Source organism: Saccopteryx bilineata, chromosome 1 (assembly GCF_036850765.1).
Source record: "Saccopteryx bilineata isolate mSacBil1 chromosome 1, mSacBil1_pri_phased_curated, whole genome shotgun sequence".
Classification (NCBI taxonomy): Eukaryota; Metazoa; Chordata; class Mammalia; order Chiroptera; family Emballonuridae; genus Saccopteryx; species Saccopteryx bilineata.
Window position 1 is genome coordinate 37,914,656 of NC_089490.1, and position 24,020 is coordinate 37,938,675.

The following is a 24,020-nucleotide window of genomic DNA, read 5'->3' on the forward strand; positions in this document are numbered from 1 at the left end:
TTCACAAACTGCCTTATGATTGTTGCTGGGGCTGAAAACCTCCTAAATTACTATTTACTTCACAAGTTTCTTTAAAACAATCAGGCCCAACACTGCTACCCACACTTACTTTGTCTCAAGCAAAAACAGTTCTGAAATCACAAACCTTACAGTAAGGTGATATCAAACCACACTGTTTCGAATAAACCAATAAAATAAAAATTTTCGACACACAGCCAAAAACTATACCACACACGGGGAAACACAGAGACAGTTTTGCATATGAATTAATAAGAGCATGGCTTTTAAAGTTAACTGCCTAAAGTAACTGTAAATTCAGACCCTACTGCTTAGCTACGTGACTTCCCTATTCCAGTTTCCTCATTAGTAAAATTAAGGTAATAAAATTATATACCTCAGAGTTCTTGTGAGAAGTAAAACATCACATATAAAAGTTCGGGGTAGTTTCAGACATTGCACAATACATATGTGTTTTTTTGTGATAAATTTTTTTACCACATATGATGTAATCTTTACAGGGATATTTGTGTTAATTGATTTTTCCATGCAAACATTGCCCCAATATCAGAAGTTTGGCTGAGACTGAAGCCCAGATTATTTGACGCAAATCCCCAAGTCCCCAACAGAGCTGCTGAAGCTTCTAAATAAGTCTCAAATCCCTATCCTGAGCAGTTTATTTCCTGGGAGAATCAGACTTATTGCTAGGAGCATACATTAATCAATTCAACCTTAATTTAAATATTTACCGAGTGGCTACTGTGTGCAAGACAGAAGATATTAAGGGGGTACAATGATAAATCAGGCAGAGCTTGTCCCTAGGAGAGTTCACAAATAACATTTATGGAATAAACAAGAGACAAGAGCCAAGGAGAGGTCCACACATAATGATCCTGCCCTGGGGAGTTCGGGAGTTCCATGAAATGTGAGGTGATTTCTAGCTCAGGGGATGTAAGGAGATATTTGATGTGGAAACTTGAAGGTGTCGGGAACTCTGCAAAACACTTTATTGCCTCATTGACTTATGACTATGTGCCTAAATTGTCCTTTTTTGCCAAAGTAGTAACTGAAGTGTAACCTTCCTATACTAGTAAAGTTGGGTCCCTGGCCCAACATTCCAACATACAGGGTGTGTAAAAGCAGGTTTACAGGTGTGAGCAATAAAACACAGAAATGATTATTTATTAAGCATTGTATTATTTCCCATCAAAACAATTGTAAACCTACTTTTGTCCCCTCCCCATATTGTAACATTTATATTACTTTTATATCCATTATAAAAAATAAAAAAACAACTACATGGGGGGGGGGGTGGAAGAACTGCTTCAGTTGTGTTCCATATCACATGCTGGCTTGCCATTTGAATGCTTTAACTTTCGTAATTTATTACTTTAGAAGATTAAATGGCATATTGATATCCCATGAGAGTTGGCACAGCTTCCAGATTTACTTAGCCTCTTTTTCCTGAAGCAGCTTATAAATTAGGTAAATGATTTAATTAAAGGTAGAATAATTACCGCTATATTTCAGAATATTTAAAACCATGATTCAAAAACAATCAAAAATGCATATTCTTAGTATGTGCTTAAATGAAATACTTTAAATTTCAAATTTCCCTAGTCTTTGAAACGGCAGTCCTTCGCACGTCGTCACAGCTGGACAAGCTCATTTGATCAAGAAAGAGTTGTTTTTGCACAGGCTTCAGGTTCCGGTGTAGGGATGGCACAATTAGCCAATGTTTGCCAAATACGTGCAATTTGGAAGCAATGTGTGACAGTATTTGGGCAGTGATCTCGGGGAATGGTATTGTCTCCATGTTGTCAAAATCTGTTCCAACGTAACGTCCCATTTTCCTTTCCTGGTGCAGCTAAGGCTACTGTGGTCTGGAGCAGAGTCAGGTGAGCTGTGGAAAAACTGTCAGGTGAGTAAGCTTAATTAATTAGCCTTGAATAGCTTTCTTTTTGTTTGTTTTTTTTAGCTTTAAATCCAAGCCCCAAAGACAGATATGATTAAAGTCTATAAAAAATAAAAATGTACTTAAAATGCTATTTTGAGGCTCATTAAACTTAAATTAGTCAACATCTATTTCTGGGGGCAGGATCAATTTGCATTTATTCGATGGTTCTCTTTGGCCAATTAATATTTGGGTGATCATATTAAGTAACCTGAATCAAAACTAAATAATTAAAATGTACTTAAAAACACTGCATTTAAAATGAGAGCAAAAATAATTAGAATTTAAACTCTGGACATTTGTTTCTTATAACAGAATTATATAAGCAATTATTGATGCTTTTCCCCTTTCAAGGAATATCAGGTGTATTAGGAACAATAACACACCTGTGCACGGGTGGCCTTTTGTTTCCAGCTTTTAAAGAGATCACGGGCAGAAATGTGTAGGATGTTCTTAAACTCAAGACATATCTGGGTAACTCACCCTTTTTCTAATTTCACAATACTGAATAAAAGGATGTGTTTGAATCAAATTTTGGAAGCTTCTTGGCGGAGGAAGTGAAATAGTTTAAAGCTAAATGTTCTGATTGCTGTTATATAATAGCAAGGCCAAACTTTTTCTGAAAAGGAACAGTGGGTAAATATTTTCAGCCCTGAGAGACATTTGATATCTGTGGTTGTCCTAGAAAAGTAGCCCCAGGCAATCCACAGACAAGCAGGTGTAATTGTGCTCTAATAAAACTTGAATTTCAAATTAGGTGGCAGGTCAGATTTTGCCTGGCGGCTATGGTTTGCTGACCCCCTGATATGGTGTAATGCCAGGAATGGTGAGGTGAACTTGTTCAAGAAGGAATAGTGTCCGTCAGTTCTTCAGGTGAAGCTGTCTTCTGTACAAGTTCATGGATATAAAGCTGTGACTGAAGGAATCTACAAAAATTTCCCAACGATCTGATGGGATCCTCAGACCACTGATGACAGATAGGAATGGATTCCTCTCAACTGTTACTGAATAATGATGATGATCTCCTTATTTAATATCCTGTTTGTACTGAATTCTTTCTGTGACATTCAGAAAAGCTAAATTTGATATGCTCATGTGGTGTCTCTTCTTGGCCCTTTTGTCAATAGGCATCTATAATGGACATTTGTTTATTGACACACTTGCAACTGGACAGAGATTAAGACAGCATCTTAATATCTCTTTCACTAGAGGGTGCCATGCCAGTTAATTTGGGTACTTGAGAGCTCTTCCTGATAGGTTGAACCTGCTTGAAGTGGCCAAGCTTTGGCGGATGACATAGTGTTAAATTGCATCATGAAAAGAGGACAACGGCCATAAACACAGAAGTACTCTGCTATGAAAAGATGTGTTGTAGAAACCTGGTAATTACGTTACCCAGCGTCACCCCAATTGAGCACCTGCAACCTGTATAATTATGTTAACCAGTGTCATCCCAGTAAATTTAAAAAAAAAAAAGCTTGCAATTCCTTCCTAAGGAGTGAGGTTTAAGTAACCTCAAGTGGAGTTTTCGAGTTCAGAATTATTCAATCTCCATTCGCAAACTCCCGGCTCTAAGATCTCAGGATGAAGAGCCTCCCCATTATTTCTCTGTGAGCACTGCATGTTGACTGCCATGCCTCCGTGCCTTGAAGGAATACTGGCATTAGCTGCCTCACCCTCCAGAGGCTCCATAGTCCAGATACTGGTAACATGGTGTATGGTATATGGTATATGTCTATGAAGATAGGAGTAATCTGGAATCATGTTAAATCGACACTATCAAAGTAAGTTTAGACTTTGATGCCAGGAAATAGAAACAAAAAATTCATAGTTGAGAGTAAGCAAAGTGGTAACAGGAAAGACAACAGACAGCACATGTTAAAATCAGGAGAGGAATCAAATCCTAACTAACTGGATGGTTACTGAAATCAATGGCGAAGTGAATCTAGTGCCTTTTGAGGATGAAGAGCATCCATGGTTTTGCCATCAGAGAGAAATTTATGTACAATTTCCCCCTTTTATACAATATCCTGTTATGCTATATTAATTGTCATAAAGATGAAGAATCACAACATTTGGGGGTTTTAAGATAAAATAACCTCTAGTCTTGTTCTTCCTAGACTTCCAGATATCACAGACAATTCAAATTTCTAAAAACATTAAGATGGCTAAGATTAGGTTGTTAACGTATTATTTTTATAAATAAGAACATTAAAAACTACCATATATTTACATTATAATTTCAAATAAAAGTATCTTTTACTATCAAAAGTAAGAAAATATAAGATTAAGAAAATTTGTATTTTAGATTTATAAAATTGAAGGAAAAGTTTCTTATTTTACCCAGAGATGATAAAAATTAGCATATGCCTATTAACCAATGTTTGAAAACCATTGGCCAATTCTGAACATTCTTAATATTTGTATCACTTTGATAAACCCCCCCACAAAATAATTTTCTGGCCTATGTTTAAATTCCTTCAGTTACAGAAAAATTTATATCACTTGAAATATCTTATTTTTTCTTAGATTCTCTGTCTTTCTATAACCACAGCATTAGTCCTTATCTTAGTCTGAAAGGCTGTTCATAACATAACATAACATAACACTACAGACTGGGTGGCTTAAACAACAGAAATTTAATTTCTTACAGATCTAGAAGCTAGGAAATCTAAGATCAAGGTGCTAGTCAGTTCAGTTCCTTGTGAGAACTCTATTTCTGGCTTGTAAAGCACCCCCTTATTGCTGTGACCACACGTGGCAGATAGAGAGAGCTCTGAGATCTTGTTATAAGGGCACTGACCCTACTGTGTAGGGTCCCATCCTTATGACCCCATTTAACCTTTTTCACATCCTCATAGGCCCTATTTCCAAAATATAAGTTTGTGTGGGAAACATTAAGTTTGGAGCAGTCTTATCTTATTTCATATTACCATGTAAAACAAGTCTAATGTCCTTCCTATATATACTAACTCTAATGATATATGAAAAAGAAAAAATATTTTTAACTTTCTTTAACTCCACTAACCTTCCTCAAAGATTTCAATTGTCATCAATATTCAGGCCATTCTCTGAATAGAGGGCAAAATAGTTTTAGCACTATTCAAAGGGGTAACAAGAACAAAAATAATGTGAGCACATATACTTAGATGAGTTTTAGTCCTTATTATTCAAATTTCTACTTATATACTACTTATAATTTAACATGAGATTAGTTTTTACAGCTACACAGTATTAACGTTTATTGTGCTTTTTAACCAGGCTATCTCAGGACTCACAAGCAAAACAGGTGTGGGGGCACCTCCTTCTCCAGCAAACAATAGCAAGCAGTGACCCCTCCCAAGCAGGCAGGCAATCCACAGTTTACAGTCTGCTTCCCTGAGGACAAGCTCCTGCAGCCTTACATAGACTAGATACACATGGTGCTGCCCCGTGCTCATGCAACAATTAGGCAAAATACAACCGAGCAAGCCTAACACACTTGGTACACACTTGTTTGCCCAACACATGTATATGACTTCTAAATATGTTCTATAATTTTATTCTTGTATTACTTTCTTTGACTCAATTTTAGAACCTTGCATTGAAGATGATGATGGCAACAACAAGGATTCTAACAATGATCTTTTTTCCTACACTGACTTCATCTTGGGATGTTGGAAAGTGCAAATGACGCGCCTAAATTGAAGGTGGGAACATGGGCCATTATGGAGGACATGGTACACAAGCTGAAAAGTTAGCTAGGGATTCTTCCTGTGTCATGCCACGGACTTGACAAACATCTTGGGACAGATTTTCTTGATGCATCGTAACTTGGAGCTATCCCTGACCTTGTGGCAACTTGAGAGAGGTTCAGGTATGATTTCTTATTTTCTTTAGTTGTGAATACATTCTTCGTCAGGTTAGAACTTTTGGAAATTTCACTGTGAAATAGTAGTTTGACCCTTCCTGCAGCCAAATATGAAACTGTGGATGGTTATTATTTTCTCTAGTTTTTTCACTTGTTTTACTGCAAACACATATTGCAGCATCATAAAAGCACATCTCTATTTCTGTATGGAATGCGCCCGCAGAATGCTAAACAGAAACCTAATATTCTTACTATTATAAGGAATGTACTAGCTAGTTTAGTGAATGCCAAAGGAAGTACCTATTTTTTTTTAAAGGGAGGCAGATTTTAAGGGACTCCATATTCAGGGCATATGTTATGCTGCTCTTATGCCTGCAAGCTCTCAGATGTACAACAAAAAGAAAAGAAGAAGGCTCAGTTGATCTAGCCCTTTGCAGCAAAAGGACTCAGAAGTGTTTTATTTTGAAAATCTAGGAGTCACTTGGAAATGGAAAATCAATCTCAGACAAAAACAAACATGCTATATGTTTCTGGACACAATGATACGTCCTAAAAGTGACCTTTTTGGAAATTGTAGTTCCAAAAAATATAGAACAACAATACATTCTTACTATCATGTTTGCATTATAAATTATAAAATATTTTATTTTAAGGAACACATTTTGTTATTTATTCAGAAAATAGGTTCTCTTTACCTACTATGTGCCAGCCCTTGTCCAAGACTTTGGGGATGGAAATGCAAATAAAATTCAATGAGTTCTCTCAAAGACCGTAATGACTTTGAGAACTTGACTATGAAGAGAATGTGTCAACCATGGTTTGAGGAGCCACTGTGCCACATCAGCCGCAGGTGTTGTAAAGTACCAAAAGCTGCAGAATTAATATTAATATTTTAAGAGGCTTGAAGAACATTTTATTAATTTGGGTTAAGGTGTGCAGAGAAATTGTGAGACTAGTCTCTGTACTGTGTGATTGGCATAACCAGGATGGCTCTTGGCATTGTATTGTAAATGCAAAGGGGAGGAAAACATGGATTCCCAGACATTCCACCACACCTGTGGGGAAAGGGGTGAATGGCTAGCCAGGTGCAGGAAGAGAAAAGCCAAAATAAACCTTTTCTTATAGCAATGAGCCATTTGCAGGCATTTGTCCCCACCGAAACTACCTCTCCTATGTGAATGCATGTGGTTAACACGTGTGACTCTGGACAGAGATGTCAGATAAACATTAGAGAATATAGGAATGCCTTTTAATATGTAAAAAGATAATTTTCTACCATTGTGTTGACTTGTAAATTTTGTTTTCTCCAAAATGATGTATGGCTTGCAAATTGAACCTGGTCCTATCATGTTAAAGGACATATGACTATAACCAATAGTGGTAAAAGGCACCTAATTGCATTTTTTGCTTCTGTACTTCCCACTTGCAAAACTATAAAAACTAGGTAGAACAAAGGGACAGCGCGCTCTCCCTCAGATTTCTATCAGAGTTGCCGCCGCTTGGCCAAGCTAGACAATAAAGCTTTGGTGTGTAATCGACGGACTTTGTTTGCATCTTCAATGTTTCGGGTCCCTCAGATTAGGCTTAACATTGTAGGAACACAAACAGGGGAACAATGAATTCTCCTTATGGGTCCAAGGAAGCATTCACAAAGTAGTTACATTTAAAGAAGTTAGATATCCTATAATCTATTTTATAATTTTATATTCATATCATAATAAATTATTAAAATTTTTAGTCTATATTCAAACTTATTGTATATCATTTTAATTAAATTTTGTATTCTTCTATTCTATAATAAAAGCAACAGCCTCTCAAAATATAAATCCTCATAAATCTAACATAAAATTTCTCTTAGATTTGAGGCAAATATAATTTTAAAGGTATTGCTTTAATAATTGCATTTTTTCTTTTTCTTTAAAGCCACTTATATAACTTAGGACACATTTGTATAATTGGACTGCTCACTTCTTTGAGTGCTACAGTAATTTATCCCCACCGCTTTAATTCAATGACAACTATAATTTAACAGTTAAGTAAAACTGATGAATTAAAATGACATTTAAAAACAGCCAGTGCTTTTATTATATGGCACCACGTGTTTTCCCAGAAGGCTTTCTGTTTTCTTGGACTTAAAATACATTAAATTTTATATTGTTGTTAAACTTATGTTATTTATTAGGGTTTTTCCAAGATTTTTTTTATTACTTCTATTTGATTTTGTTCGAACATTCAATTTAAAGTGATTATACCAAATAGCATGGAAGAAACCCTCAGTAATTTATGTGCTGCTTTTCACCACCTTGTAATATGACATAAAAGCTTCAAATTCAACAAGTTCAGCATTAACTGCTGGCCTTCAGACAATAACTAGAAATGACATACAGAAAAACAGTTTGCATGTGGAAAGCAGTATGGAGGGACCTAAAGAAAATTAAAGATGGAGCTGCCTTATAACCCAGTGATTCCACTTCTGGTAATTTATCCAAAGAAATACTAAATACTCATTTCAAAGAATTTACGCACCCCTCTGTTCAATTGCAACATTATTTACAATAGTCAAGGATCTGGAGAGTATTATGCTAAGTGAAATAGTCAGAGAAAGACAAATACCATATGATTTCACATATATGTGGAATCCAATGAACAAAATAAACAAACAAAATAGATACAGACTCATATACACAGAAACAGACAGACTGACAGTTGTCAGAAGGGATGGGAGTTCTGGGCCGCATGAAAACAATGACGGGATTCAGCAAAGATGCTGACAACAGTGTGGTGATTACAGGAGGGAGAAGAGGGTAAAGTGGATAAATGGTGATGGAAGGAGACTTGACTTGGGCTGGAGAACACACAGTACAATATACAGATGATGTGTTATAGAACTGTACCCCTGAAACCTATATAATTTTACTAACCAATGTCATCCCAATAAAACTAAGTTAAAAACAAAAATACTGATTGCTTTTGAGTTTTTTTCTTTTTGGAGGGGGGGGAGTAGAAAGGCATAATTCTCCTAAAAATTATATATAACATAAAATAACATCCTTTACTTTAACAGCAGTATTATAAATAGGATTATTATTGTAAAACTAACTATTCTAAGACATCTGTTTTCCTAGAGGTCTCATATAATCTGTCAAAATTCAAACCATTCTCTTTTAAAATGCCTAACTTGTCACAGTTCATTGAGATTTTCTTTTCTTCAATTTTTAACTGTCTGACTCTGCCATATTTCTATTTATCTGTGATTTTGAATGTGATTATTTTCAATGTCAATTTAACCAATACTTAGAAATTTCCCATCTTTTGCAAGATATGCAGTTTCTATCTCTCCTTAAACAGTTTGCATTAAATTTTCTTTGTGTTGTAACATTTGACACCTAGCCTAGAGGGGACATTTCCTTTGATGTTGATGTGATAGGTTTAAGTACACACTGATGTCAAACTGAGAGGGCTGTTTGAGTGGGAAGGATTTAAAGGTGGTTCCTTCATTAGTGAATGCTGTCATGTCTTGATGACTTTTTTCCCCTTTCCAGAACCTGTTAACTGTGATGCAGACAATTTATTTCACATTTCTAACTTCAGTTCCCTTGTTTTCACATAGAGATAACACCTGTACTCACCTCTTAGGGTTGTTGTGATGAGTAAATAAACTATTTTCTATAAAGTGACTAATGGACTGTCTGGCTCAGAAAATGTGTTCAATACATATTGCCTATTATTTTATTAGTAAAGCTACATAAAATCACCATCACTTTACCAAACAATGAGTAGGAATAGCAGCGTAGTTTATGGAAGATATCTTAGACTAAGTATAACTCAAATTTAACTAATCATCCCTTCTATTTCTTATGTTTCATTATATCATGGCTACACATCCAATAGAAATGTAAGTAAATCCACAATAACAATGAAAAGTAAGCTATATCTTTATTGAAAATTTGCAAAAGAACAAAGAGAGAGAACAATGGTAGTCATACAGTGAGATTTTCTAAAAAGTATCTTTAGACTTCTCTCCCCACAAGTCATATTTTTAAACAGGCCCGAAAGCTTCTCTCTTGCTCTTTACCCTGACGTCTCTCAAGATTTTTGTAACTCACAATATGCACCCCTTATCGCCTTTCTTTAGAATCCCAAGCTTTTTGCTTTCACACTTGACACCTGTTCTCTATTACAACTCACATAACTTTAGCCTCCATGCTCTTCCTGTCTCTTTCTCATTATTCATTCATATCTCCCCAACAAGATCTAGGAACTGCACAAATCAGTCAGGAATTCACTATAAAAACCAGGAAGCTGTGTTTTTTTTTTGGTTACAGCTGACTTTAGTTCTGTTCTTGGCTAGCTTTAGTAACCAACAGAAATGGGTTCAGTCATTCATTCCCTTCTGTTTCCTCACAGAGAAAATGATGAATTTAAAACGATTTTTAAGTGGACTTCTAACAAAAAACTTTGTATGAATTTCTAATTACATAAATTTTTAATTTAAGAACACTATTCATATAGCACACCTGGAAAGTAAAAAATCAATATAAGGTCACTTTTGTCAAAAAAAGATTCTTGCTCACTCATAGGAAGATATGTATATGGTGCTCTAACCAAGAAGAAAACCTAAATTATTTCCCTTTCTTTTCCTTACTAATGACAAATAAATCTATTCTCACTGATGTAATATACTTTAAAGTTTTTTTTAACCTTTGATGTGTATCTGATTATTAGAAAAATCAATCTAATTAACCCAAATTAAGTGGCATTTAGAATTTTTATTAATAAAAGTGTAGATACCTTTACCTTAAAAAAATTGGACTATTAACAAAGATGACTATTTTTAATAATTAGCATTTCTCTTGTCCTCATAAGCTTTTGCTATTTTTACTAAGTACCAATTTATTTAAGTGTTCAGACTGAAAGTTGATCATTCAGAACCTGAAATAAAAGTAAACATGGTGGTGGAGTAAAAAAGCAGTTAAAACAATCGAGGAAATAAAAAAGAAAAAAAAAAACAAAAACAGAAAGTAAAGACACAGGAGAAAAATGATTATTTTCTATTGGCCATAGCTATAATAACCTGATAAAAACTATTAAGGATGAAGGAAGAATGAGCTGCTAGCAAGAAAATGAGAGAAAAGAACAGGAATGTAGAAAAAGTATAAAAAGAGCAAAAGGAGGAGGGAGGTGAGTGTTAGGCTACCGAAATAATCAGAAATGACAACATAAGGGCAACACATCTCTCTGGAGTTTGAAGTAGTGACAACAGAGAATAGAGAAAACCCTCAGGCGGGAGAGAGAAATATCTTGTAGAACATCACAGTGGGTGGGCTGCCACAGTCCCTGCTCTACTAGCCTTAGGCTGCTTCTGAAGTCCAGGCAGGTCAAACCACATTGAAGGGATCAAATGACACAAGAGAGCAGCCTGTGGGCATTCAAAGGAAAGTCACAACCTGCACTATTTGACATCCTATGCTTGGGGTGTGACACACAAACAATAGAACAATTAGTGTATAATCTGCAGACGCACTTACTAAACAGAGTTCAGAGAATTATATTGCCCCAGAGTATTTTGAAAAGTAGGTATAAATAGTGTATGGGCATGAATTTCTTTTAATCTATTCTCAGCTGTATTTGGTTAATGTGTTTAAGTATTTGTGGTAGATTGCATTCCTAAGGCTGAAATCTTATGTCTATCCTACATTGTCATTTCACTTGCCATTTTCACATTAAGAAGTAGAGTCTGTTTCTTCTTGCCTTTAATTTGGGCTGACCCAGTAAAAACATTGTGAAAGCAACACAGAAGTGACATTTTAGAAGCCTAGAAATTAAGAAGACCTGGAAGCTCCTCCCCTGTGCTTCGGGGAAAGCCCATCAGCACATAAGAAGTCAAAGTAACCTGAAATGGCCGTGTTGTAATTTGAAACAGCCTCAGCTAGCCTTATGGAGATGCTTTTCCAACCATCCTTGCTGAGTTTTAAAACATGAATGAATAATTTTAGGTGTATCAGCCCCAGAATATTCCAAGTAAAGCATAAATATGTCTCTTCACTGTGTCTCACTATTATAAAATTGTGAGCAGATACGTGACATCTGTTGATTTAAGTGTTTTGGAATTAAACTGCTCACAAAAATTAAGGGATATTTCAAAATGAACATGAAGCAATAAAATATCCCCTAATTTTTGTGAGATGTATATTTTTTTTATAAAGCCAAAGATAAATAAGACATTATCTTAATCAGAAATCTGTACTTAGGCCCTGGCTGGTTGGCTCAGTGGTAGAGCGTCGGCCCCATGTGTGGATGTCCCAGGATTGATTTCTGTTCTGGGCACACAGGAGAAGCAACCATCGGCTGTCCCAGCCCTCCCTTCTCTCTCTCTTTCTCTCTGTCTTCCCCTCCTGCAACCATAGCTCAGTTGGATTGAGTTGGCCCAGGGTGCTGAGAATGGTTCCATGGCCTTGCCTCAGGCACTAAAATAGCTCAGTTGCCAAGCAACTGAGAAACTGGCCCCAGATAGGCAGAGCATCACCCCCTTGTGGGCTTGCCAGGTGAATTCTGGTTGGGGCACATGTGGGAGTCTGTCTCTCTGCCTCCCCAGTCTCACTTAAGAAAAAAAATAAAAGAAATCTGTACTTAAAAGTTGGTTGGTTAACACTTCAGATGTCTTTATCAAAATACAAAATATATTTTGTTAATCAGTACATGGGATATTAGATCTAATTCTTTTATTAAATAAATTATTAATTTCCTGTAGCAACTTAAAAAGATTTCATAATTAAGCATAAGAATAGGGCAGGCACAAATGACTTTCACATGCATCCTGATTTGTCATTTTCCTTCCCTTCACAGAAGCTATCACTCGACACTACCACAGGCTGCTCGCTGTTGATCTCAGAATGTCGTGTGTTAGCCTTAAATTAACTTTTCATTCAAAGTATGAGTTAAGGGGCCTAGGGACAGTATAAGATTTCCCCAGGTTAAAAGATTGTGTAACAATTTTTTTTATGCTTTTTTGACCAATATATGTTTGAAAAAATTTAACCTAGACTGGACTTGCTTCCTTTGTGACATACTCCTTGGTGATGAGATGGTGAGAAGACAGATATACTTAAAAGATATATTTGAAATTCTAAAAAATGAGTGATTTTATATAATACTCTATGATATATAATCTCAAATATCAGAAAACTGATCAGGACATTTTCAGTCTAACGCCCTCCCAACTGAGCTATTTCAGCTGCTAATGATCAGAACATTTTCAGCATGAAACTACCCTGTTGTCAAAAGTTGTATTTTCCTTTATGTTGATCAGTGAGCCTTATGCAAATTTAATTGTATTCTATTGCAATTAATACAAACCCAAAATAAAATTAAAATTGATATCTAGATCTCTACTCAATAACCATGTGTGAGTCCAGGTAGAGCCAGATATAAGCAATTCAGATTAAAAAGCAAAAAAGTGGCCCTGGTTGGTTTGCTCAGTGGTAGAGCATTCGCCCCTCGTCTGGAAGTCCTGGGTTCGATTCCTGCCAGGACAGATAGGAGAAGCACTTATCTACTTCTCCACCCTTCCCCTTCTCCTTTCTCTCTGTCTCTTACTTCTCCTCCTTCAGCCAAGGCTCCACTGGAGCAAAGTTGACCTGGGCACTGAGGATGGCTCCATGACCTCCACCTCAGATGCTAGAATGGCTCCGGTCGCAGCTGAGCAATACCCCAGAGGGGCCAAGCATCTCCCCCTGGTGGGTTTGCCGGGTGGATTTTGGTTGGGCACATGCAGGAGTCTGTCTCTCTGCCTCCCAGCTTCTCACTTCAGAAAAGTTAAAAAAAAAAAAGCTATCAAGTAAGAAAAGTCCATCATATCATAAAATATGCACTAAAGTGGAAGAAGACGTAAGATTAAGTGATGACTTCATTAAAAATGAGATGCAAGTGGCTAGAATAGATATACAGGTTGCTATGGAATCCTATTACAAGGAAATTAACACTTCATTGTCAGGGAAAGCTGCCTTGAGAAATCAGACGGGACAATAAGAACTTCCTGGTGTAGACAATTAGAGGTGGTCTTTCGGACAAAGAGAAGGACACTTATCAAAGGCACAGGGTAAACGGGGTTTGGAGCAGCTAATTGGAACAACAGCCTGGCCAGTGACTGAAACCGGGGAAGATGAAATTAGTGTTTTCAAACCAGAAAGAAAGGAGGCCGAAGAATTTGAAACAAGTCAGGGGTATGAAATCTTAGAAATGCCCTTCTGATGGCCCTGCAGAGACATACAAACTGTGAACGCTAATGATTTCTGGAAGGATGTGGGGAGATGAGCGCTCTGTTTTCTTAAAGATGGTTTTATAATTCTACACTCTCCTGCGGTACTCACATTTTCTCCCGTTGCTTCAACTATAGCACAGAACCAGGTAGACCTCACCTTGGGCCTCACCCACTGTCTCAAGGAAACCTCAGTCTGATACTCCCAGAGGACCTCTGGCTCAAAGGGACAAAAAATGAATTTATCATCTTTCCCCACCAACTAGCTTCCCTGCCGATATTGTCTACCTCCAGTTGGTTTCCTCAGGTACCTGAGAAGGCAGGGATGCAACTGAGCCCTTGACTCCACCCACTACTTCAATTTAAACACAACTGTTACATGTCTTATTGGTTTAAATCCAAATATTTGTAGAATCTATTTCCTCCTCTCGAACTCTCATTTCCTTGAAAATCTGAGACTCACTGTCTCTTCCCTAAACTGTCCAGCCGTCTTGGACATAATCTCTTATCCTCTGTCCTTCTCCTAACTAGACTCCCATTTAGCTGCAAAGGTAATTTCTTTAAAAATTAAAGTTGGAACCTAGTGATTAAATTCCAGCCCTTTAAAATGACATCCAAGGCTTTCCAAGAACCAGCCGCTGCCTCCTGTTCCATCCTCATTATTTATTCTCTCCTGCCTAACCTGTAGCGGACTTCAGGACATCACTGTTCGCACTTCCTCACTCACATCCTGAATTTTTTATCCTGTCTCTTTAGCACACTGGTTTGTCTGTGAGCATGCGTTCACTTGTTCTCTCTCTTCCAGCTCTCAGCGCCGTCTTTTCAGACTCAATTCACCTCTTATGACCCAGCTGGGTGATAGACCCCCTCCACTTTCTATCACCAAATCCCCTGGATGTGCTGCTGCTCTCAGAGAGTTTGTTAGAACTATCTCTTTCCCTCCATTGTCTAAACTCCCCCAAAGCAGGTCTTCTGGTACTTACTGTTGTATTCTCAATGTTTGCATATCATTTGATAAATAGTGAAAGCACAGTAAATTTTTTGCTGAAGAATGAACAAATGATACCCTATCCAAAGTCCAGATAAACTCAATGTAAAGTAGCCTGTCACAATGCTGAATAGATTTGTGGAACCACTCTGTCCAACGCGTGGCCATTCGCTACAGGCTAGTGAACACTTGCAACACAGGAGATTTCAATAACTTTCTTAAAGTAAAACATGTAATGTATCCTCTTGTTTTCATGAGAGTTACATGTTAAAGTGACACTATTTTGGACCTACATATTGGGTTAAATGAAATAGAGTATTAGAATTAATTCTGCTTACTTCTATTCACTTCCTTAATTAGGCCATGGAAAATTCAAAATTATAAGTTTTAAATTGGACAGAGTTAAATATAGATTATTTAAAATATTTCTTCAGTGATTTTCTTGCTTGAGCCTGAACAGATTATTTTACACTGCCCAAACAGCTATGCTTTATTTTAGTTTTTTTTTTTAAATTTTTTGATTTTAGAGAGAGGAGAGAGAGAGAGAGAAGGGAGGAGAAGTGGGAAGAATCAACTTGTAGTAGTTGCTTTATATATGTGCCTTGACTGGGCAAACCCAGGGTTTTGAACTGGCAACCTCAGGGTTCCAGGTCAATGCTTTATCCACTGCACCACCACTGGCCAGGCAAACAGCTATGCTTTAATAGTGCTTGTCACAGAGATTCTCAGCTGGTGACAATGAATATTAACACTGAAAGAATTTTTTTGTTTGTTTGGTTTGGTTTTTGTGAGCTATGTATGCTTTTTGTTGATGTGATTATTTGTGGCAAAGACCAAGTTTTAGCATTTCTTTTGCTTAGTCTCCAGCACAGAGGTTTGAATTTAATGTCTATTCCAGAATGGTTGAGAGATAAACAGATGCCCTTTGTCAGATGTAATAAGGACAGATCCTCTGCTCCTATGCATAGGGACTTTGCATATTCCATAAGGAATAAGTCAGTAAAGATTTTAAAATGTTTTCTAGTTTAAAATATAGTATTTCCAGAATACTACTATCATTTGATCATGCTATTAGCTGATATTACTAAAAATAAAATGTATAGTGAAACAATTTTTAGAAATTTTCATGCTGTAACCTTCTGCTTAGAGATTAAAATGAACATTAGCAAAATTAAGGCTGAGTAGTTGTTTAGAGAAAAAACCAAAACAAAATAAAATAGCTGTGAAATTTGTTTAACTCAGGATTTCAAACTTCTCACATCAGTTCATAATCAATAAGTTTTTTTTTCCAACCAGAGATTACATTCAATACTATTTTGTATTATTTTCAGGTGTATAGCATGGTGGTTAGACAATCACATGCTTTATAAAGTGTTCCCCCCAGTATTTGCAGTACCCAACTGACACCATGCATAGTAATTACAACACTGCTGACTATATTCCCTATGCTGTACTTTACATCCTGTGACTATTTTGTAACTACCAATTTGCACATTCTAGTTCCTTCACTTTTTCTATCCCAACCTCTAATCCTCTTCCCCTCTTTCGACCATCATTCTGTTCTCTGTGTCTATGAGTCTGTTTCTATTTTGTTTGTTTGTTTGTTTATATCAGTAGGTTTCAACCTTTCTACGCTTGGCGACTGGTGAAAATAGGAGAATTATTTCAGGGACCATTAAGCCAGAAATCATCCTGAGCATAAGGAAATTTGACTAGGGTCATCAACCCTATAATCTTCATACAGCATCAGGATGTTAACTCTTTCGTGGACCTGCATGAACTTTCTGGTGGGCCAGTCTACAGACTGAGGCTTGAAAAACACTGGTTTATATTCTTTAGATTTCACATATAAGTGAAATCATATGGTATTTGTGTTTTCCTACTTACTTACTTCACTGAGCGTAATACTCTCTAGATCCATCCATGCTGTTGTAAATATTAAGATTTCATTCTTTTTTTATGGCTGAGTAATATTCCATTGTATATATGTACTGTAACTTTTTTTTATCCAATCATCTATTGACGGGTTGATTCAATATCTTGGCTACTATAAATAATACTGTAATTCATATAAGTGTACATATATTCTTTCCAATTAGTGTTTTGGATTTCTTTGGATTTATATGTAGAAGTAGAATTGTTGGGTCATAAGGCAGTTCCTTTTTTAAAATTTATTATTAATTTGTTTTCCCATTTTTCCAAAGCTGGAAACGGGGAGGCAGTCAGACAGACTCCCGCATGTGCCCAACTGGGATCCACCCGGCATGCCCACCAGGGGGCGATGCTCTGCCCCTCTGGGGTGTCGCTCTGTTGCATCCAGAGCCATTCTAGGACCTGAGGCAGAGGCACAGAGCCATCCTCAGTGCCCGGGCCATCTTTGCTCCAATGGAGCCTCGCTGCGGGAGGGGAATATTATTAATTTTAATGGGGTGACATTGATAAATCAAGGTACATATGTTCAGAGAAAACATCTCCAGGTTATTTTGACATTTGATTATGTTGCATACCCCTCACCCAAAGTTAAATTGTCTTCCATCACCTTCTATCTGGTATTTTTGTGCCCCTCCCCTCCCCCCCTTAACTCCCCCCCCTAATCACCACACTCTTGTCCATGTCTCTGAGTCTCATTTTTATGTCTCACCTATGTATGGAATCATATAGTTCTTAGTTTTTTCTGATTTACTTATTTTGCTCAGTGTAATGTTATCAAGGTCCATCCATGTTGTTGTAAATTATCCAATGTCATCATTTCTTATGGCTGAGTAGTATTCCATACTATATATGTACCAAAGCTTTATAATCGACTCCTCCACTGACGGACACTTGGGCTGTTTCCATATCTTCACTATTGTGAATAATGCTGCCATAAACATGGGGGTGCATTTCTCCTTTTGAAACAGTGCTATGGTGTTCTTGGGGTATATTCCTAACAGTGGTATAGCTGGGTCAAAAGGCAGTTTAATTTTTAATTTTTTGAGGAATCTCCATACTGTTTTCCATAGTGGCTGCACCATTCTGCATTCCCACCAGCAGTGCAGGAGGGTTCCCTTTTCTCCACATCCTCACCGGCACTTATTCTGTGTTGTTTTGTTGATGAGCACAATTCTGACTGGTGTGAGGTGATATCTCATTGTGGTTTTTTTTCTTTTCTTTTCTTTTTTTTTTTTTTTAAGATTTTATTTATTCATTATAGAGAGGGGAGAGAGAGAGAGAGAGAGAAGAGGGGAGGAGCAGAAAGCATCAACTCCCATATGTGCCTTACCAGGCAAGCCCAGGGTTTTGAACCGGCAACCTCAGCATTTCCAGGTTGACACTTTATCCACTGCGCCACCACAGGTCAGGCTCATTGTGGTTTTAATTTGCATTTCTCTAATGATTAGTGATGTTGAACATTTTTCCATCTGCCTATTGACCATCTGTATGTTCTCTTTGGAGAAGTGTCAATTCATTTCTTTCGCCCATTTTTTGATTGGATTATTTGTCTTCCTGGTGTTGAGTTTTGCAAGTTCTTTATAAATTTTGCTTATTAACCCCTTATCAGACATATTGTTGAATATGTTCTCCCATTATGTAGTTTGTCTTTTTATTCTGTTCTTATTGTCTTTAGCTGTGTGAAAGCTTTTTAGTTTGATATAGTCCCATTTGTTTATCCTGTTTTTTATTTCACTTGCCCTTGGAGATAAATCGACAAATATATTGCTGCGATAGATGTCGGTGAGCTTACTGCCTATGTTTTCTTCTAAGATGCTTATGGTTTTACAGCTTACATTTAAGTCTTTTATCCATTTTGAGTTTAGTTTTGTAAATGGTGTGAGTTGGTGGTGTCTAGTTTTATTTTTTTGCAGGTAGATGCCCAATTTTCCCAACACCATTTGTTAAAGAGTCTGTCTTTACTTCATTGTATGCTCTTACCTCCTTTGTCAAATATCAGTTGTTCATAAAGGTGTGAGTTTATTTCTGGGTTCTCTGTTCTGTTCCATTGATCTATATGCCTGTTGTTATGCCAGTGCCAGGCTGTTTTAAGTGGCTTTGTATTATCAGCAAGTGTGATACCACCTACTTTATTCTTCCTTTTCAAGATAGCTGAGGTATTCGTGTTCTTTTTTGGTTCCATATAAATTTTTGGAATATTTTTTTTTATATCTTTGAAGTATGTCATTGGTATTTTAATTGGTATTGCATTGAATTTATAAATTGCTTTGAGTAATATAGACATTTTAATGGTGCTTATTCTTTCTAACCATGAGTAGGATATATGCTTCCACTTGTTTGTATCTTCCTTGATTTCTTTCATCAATGTTTTATAATTTTCCGAGTACAAGTCTTTAGTCTCCTTGGTTAAATTTACTCTTAGGTACTTTATTTTTTTGGTGGGAGTAGTGAAGGGGATTGTTTCCTTAATTTCCCTTTCTGACAGTTCATTGTTGGTGTATAAAAATGCCTCTGATTTCTGAGTATTAATTTTATATCCTGCCACCTTGCTGAATTCATTTATCTGGTCCAGTAGTTTTTTTACTGACACTTTAGGGTTTTCTATATACAATATCATATCATCTGCAAATAATGATAGTTTTACTTCTTTTTTTTCCAATTTTTATGCCTTTTATTTCTTCTTCTTGTCTGATTTCTGTGGCTAGGACTTCCAGAACTATGTTGAATAAGAGTGGTGAAAAGGGGGCACTTCTGCCTTGTTCCCGATCTTAAGAGGATTGCTTTTAATTTTTGCTCATTGAGTATAATGTTGGCTGTGGGTTTGTCATAGATGGCCTTTATCATGTTGAGGTATGTGCCCTGTATTCCCACTTTGCTGAGAGTTTTGATCATGAATGGGTGCTGTATTTTATCAAATGCTTTTTCTGCATCTATTAAATTTATCATGTGGTTTTTCTCCTTCCTTTTGTTTATGTGATGAATCACATTGATTGATTTGCAAATATTGCTTCCCCAGAATAAATCCAACTTGATCATGATGTATGATTTTTTTTCATATTATATATTGCTGGATCTCGTTTGCTAATATTTTGTTGAGGATTATAGCATCTAAATTCATCGGAGATATTGGCCTATAATTTCTTTCTTTGTGTTGTCTTGCCTGGTTTTAGAATCAGGATTATTCTTGCCTCATAAAAAGCCTGGATGTCTTCCTTCGTCTTGAATTTTTTTGAAATAGCTTGAGAAGGATAGGAGTTAATTCTTCTTTGAATATTTGATAGAATTCACTTGTAAAGCCACCAGGTCCAGGACTTTTCTTTTTGGGGAGTTTTTTGATAACTATTTTGATCTCATTTGCTGTAATCAGTCTATTTAGGTTTTCTAATTCTTCTAGATTAATTTTTGGAAGATTATATGTTTCAAGGAATTTGTCCATTTCACCTATGTTGTCTAATTTTTTGGCATATAGTTCTTCATAGTATTTTCTTACAATATTTTGTATTTCTGTTGTGTCAGTTGTTATTTCTCCATTCTCATTTCTAATTTTATTTATTTGAATCCTCTCTTTTTTCTTGGTAAATTTGGTTAAAGATTCATCGATCTTGTTTACCTTTTCAAAGAACCAGCTCCTGGTTTCATTGATCCTCTGTATTGTTTCTTTAGCCTCTATGTCATTTATTTCTGCTATGATCTTTATTATTTCCTTCCTTCTACTAGCTCTGGACTTTACTTGCTGTTCTTTCTCTAGTTCTTTTAGACGTCAGGTTGTTTATTTGAGCTTTTTCTAGCTTCTTAAGGTATGCCTGTAATGCTATGAACTTCCCTCTCAGGACTGCTTTTGCTGTGTCCCATAAATTTTGAGTTGATGTATGCTTATTATCATTCATTTCTAGGAATTTTTAAATTTCTTCTTTGATCTCATTGTTTACCCATTTGTTATTTAAGAAATACTATTTAGTTTCCAAGTGTTTGAGTATTTTTCATTTTTTCTGTTGTGGTTGGTTTCTAGTTTCATGCCATTGTGATCAGAGAAAATGCTTGATAGGAGTTCAATCTTCCTAAATTTGTTGAGACTGCTTTTGTGTCCTAATATGTGGTCTATCCTAGAGAATGTACCATGAGTACTTGAAAAGAATGTATATTTTGCTGCTTTAGGGTGAAAATTTCTGAAGATATCTGTTAAATCCAGTTGATCTAGTGTGTTCTTTAAGTCTGCTGTTTCTTTGTTAATTTTCTTTCTTGAGAATTTATCTAGTGATGTTAGTGGGGTATTGAAATCCCCTAATATTACAGTATTGCTGTTGATCTCATCCTTTATATCCATCAAAGTCTGCTTTACATATTTAGGTGCTCCTATATTAGGTATGTAGATATTTATAATGGTTATATCTTCCTGTAGGATTGCTCCCTTTATCATTATGTAGTGACCCCCCCTTTTTTTGTATTTTTCTGAAGTTGGAAACAGGGAGGCAGTCAGACTCCCACATGTGCCTGATCGGGATCCACCCGGCATGTCCACCAGGTAGCGATGCTCTGCCCATCTGGGGCGTTGCTCTGTTGCAACCAGGGCCATTCTAGCACCTGAGGCAGAGGCCATGGGCCATCCTTAGCACCCGGGCCAACTTTGCTCCAATGGATCCTTGGCTGCAGGAGGGGAAGAGAGAGACAGAGAAGAAAGAGAGGGGGAGGGATGGAGAAGCAGATGGGCGCTTCCCCTGTGTGCCCTGGCTGGGAATTGAACCTGGGTCTCCTGCACGCCAGGCTGACACTCTACCACTGAGCCAACTGGCCAGGGCTTGTAGTGACCTTCTTTCTCTCTTACTATAGTCTTTGTTTTAAAGTCCATTTTGTCTGATATAAATATTGCTACTTCAGCTTTTTTTTCATTTTCATTTGCCTGAAATATTTTTTTCCATCCTTTTACCTTCAGTCTATGTGCATGTTTTGTTTTAAGGTGTGTCTCTTGTAGACAGCATATGTATGGGTCCTGTTTTCTTATCCACACATTTACTCTATGTTTTTTGATTTGATCATTTAATCCATTTACATTTAAGGTTATTATTGATATTTAGTTGTTTATTGCCATTTTATTCTTTAAAGCTGTATTCCTCTTTTGCTATATTATTTTTCCCCTTTGATCTGTTTACAGCAGGCCCCTTAACATTTCTTGCAACATTGTTTTGGTTGTAGTGAATTCCTTGAGCTTTTTTTTGTCTGGGAAACTTTTTATTTCTCCTTCAATTTTAAACAATAGCCTTTTTAGATAAAGTAGTCTTGGTTGTAGGCTCTTGTTCTGCTTTTAATATTTCTTGCCATTCTCTTCTGACTTCAAGTGTTTCTGTTTAGAAGTCAGATGTAATCCTTAAGGGGGCTCCTTGTAGGTGATAACCTTTTTTTCTTGCTTTTAATATTTTCTCTTTATCTGTTAGCTTTGGTATTTTAGTTATGATTTGTCTTGGTATAGGTTTCTTTGGGTTTCTTTAATGGAGTTCTCTGCACTTCTTGAACTTGTGAGAGTTTCTTCTGCATTAATTTAGGGAAGTTTTCAGCTATGATATAATTGAACAAAGTCTCTATCCCTTGTTCTTTCTTTTCTTCTTCAGGAACCCTTATGATGCGGATGTTATTTCTCTTCATGTTGTCACAGAGCTCTCTTAGAATTTCCTCAGACTTTTTGAGTATTTTTTCTTTTTTCTACTCTGCTTTTGTGCTTTCATTTATCTTGTCCTCTAACTCACTGATTCAGTCCTCAGCTTCATCCATTCTGCTTTTAATTCCTTCCATTCTGGTCTTCATTTTGGATATTGTATTTGTCATTTCTGACTTATTCTTTTTTATTATTTCAATGTTCTTTTTTTTTATATTTGCTATGACTTTATTTAGGTGTTTGTAATGACCATCTATTGTTGTTCTAAGATCTTTGAATATCCTTAACAATCATTATTTTAAACTCTGTATCTGGTAATTTGTTTACATCTGACTCATCTAGGTCCTTTTCTTGGGATTTCTCTTGATTCATTTGTGTTGCATTTTCTGCCTTCTCATTTTGTCTGTGTATAGAAGGGTGTGGCCACTGGAGTCCAATGGGTGTGGCCTCTGTGATCCCTAGGTGTGGTCTGTCTGCAGGCCCACCACCCCCTCTGAAGGCAGTTCTATTTTTAATTTTTGAGGGCCATCCGTGATGTTTTCAGTAGTGGCTGTAGCAACCTTCATTCCCACCAACAGTGCATATGAGGGTTCCCTTTTTTTTCCACACCCTCCCAAGTTTTTAAAACATTATCCTATTACCCAAAAAAGAGTTTTATCTGTTCTTAAAGAAAAGCAGCTATTCAGTAGGCACAGAATCATTTTTTTCCTGAATAGTCCTTTCCTATGTTAATTTAGTAATAAACTACATAGTCTTATCCTAAAAGAGTGATTCATTTTTGATGCCAAATAAACATTGACCTCCGAAAAGTAAAGACAAGTTTTCTGAATATTTTCATTAATATGTAAGATGCATCAAGATGGAACTTTATCTGATTACTCAGCAATGAACTCCCAGCACACAACAATGCCTGGCACACAGTAGGTACTATTCCAGATAGATGGATAACTAGATGGATATAGACAAATAAACATATTTTTGATAAATATAGTAAATATATTTTTTCTTTCTATTTGTTTGCTATTATTTCATTTAAAAAACAATGATGAATTAAGATGATTTTCAGAATTTAAATTAACTTAAAGAGAGATTCCATAAGACAGTTGAATCTAAAAAAATCATTATTTCAGGAGATTTTATTTAGTGATATATTAAATATGCTTTAAATTTTGTTTGAAACAACATTATATTAAAAATTAGCCATTGAAACAAAGTACAGACAATGTGGACTGGTAAATGGTGTCTGACATTGTGATTTGTAGTGAAGCAACATAAAATAGGTTATAAAAGCATGGTGTTTAAATTTTGGCTTTACTTTTCAACAGCTGTGTAACCACAATTAGGCCATTCAACCTCTGTGAAATGGTGATGGTGATATTACCTACTTCAAAGAGC

General features: G+C 36.3%; 1 protein-coding gene across 1 annotated transcript in view; it reads right to left on the reverse strand.

The window, feature by feature from the left end:
• Positions 1-3,466: 3,466 nt before the first annotated feature.
• LOC136319194 (protein eyes shut homolog) overlaps positions 3,467-24,020 on the reverse strand; it is a 557,987-nt gene continuing 537,433 nt past the window's right edge. Inside the window, exon 13 of the mRNA XM_066252572.1 lies at positions 3,467-3,727. Coding sequence (XP_066108669.1) covers positions 3,467-3,727 — 261 coding nt within the window. The remainder of the gene's footprint in view (positions 3,728-24,020) is intronic.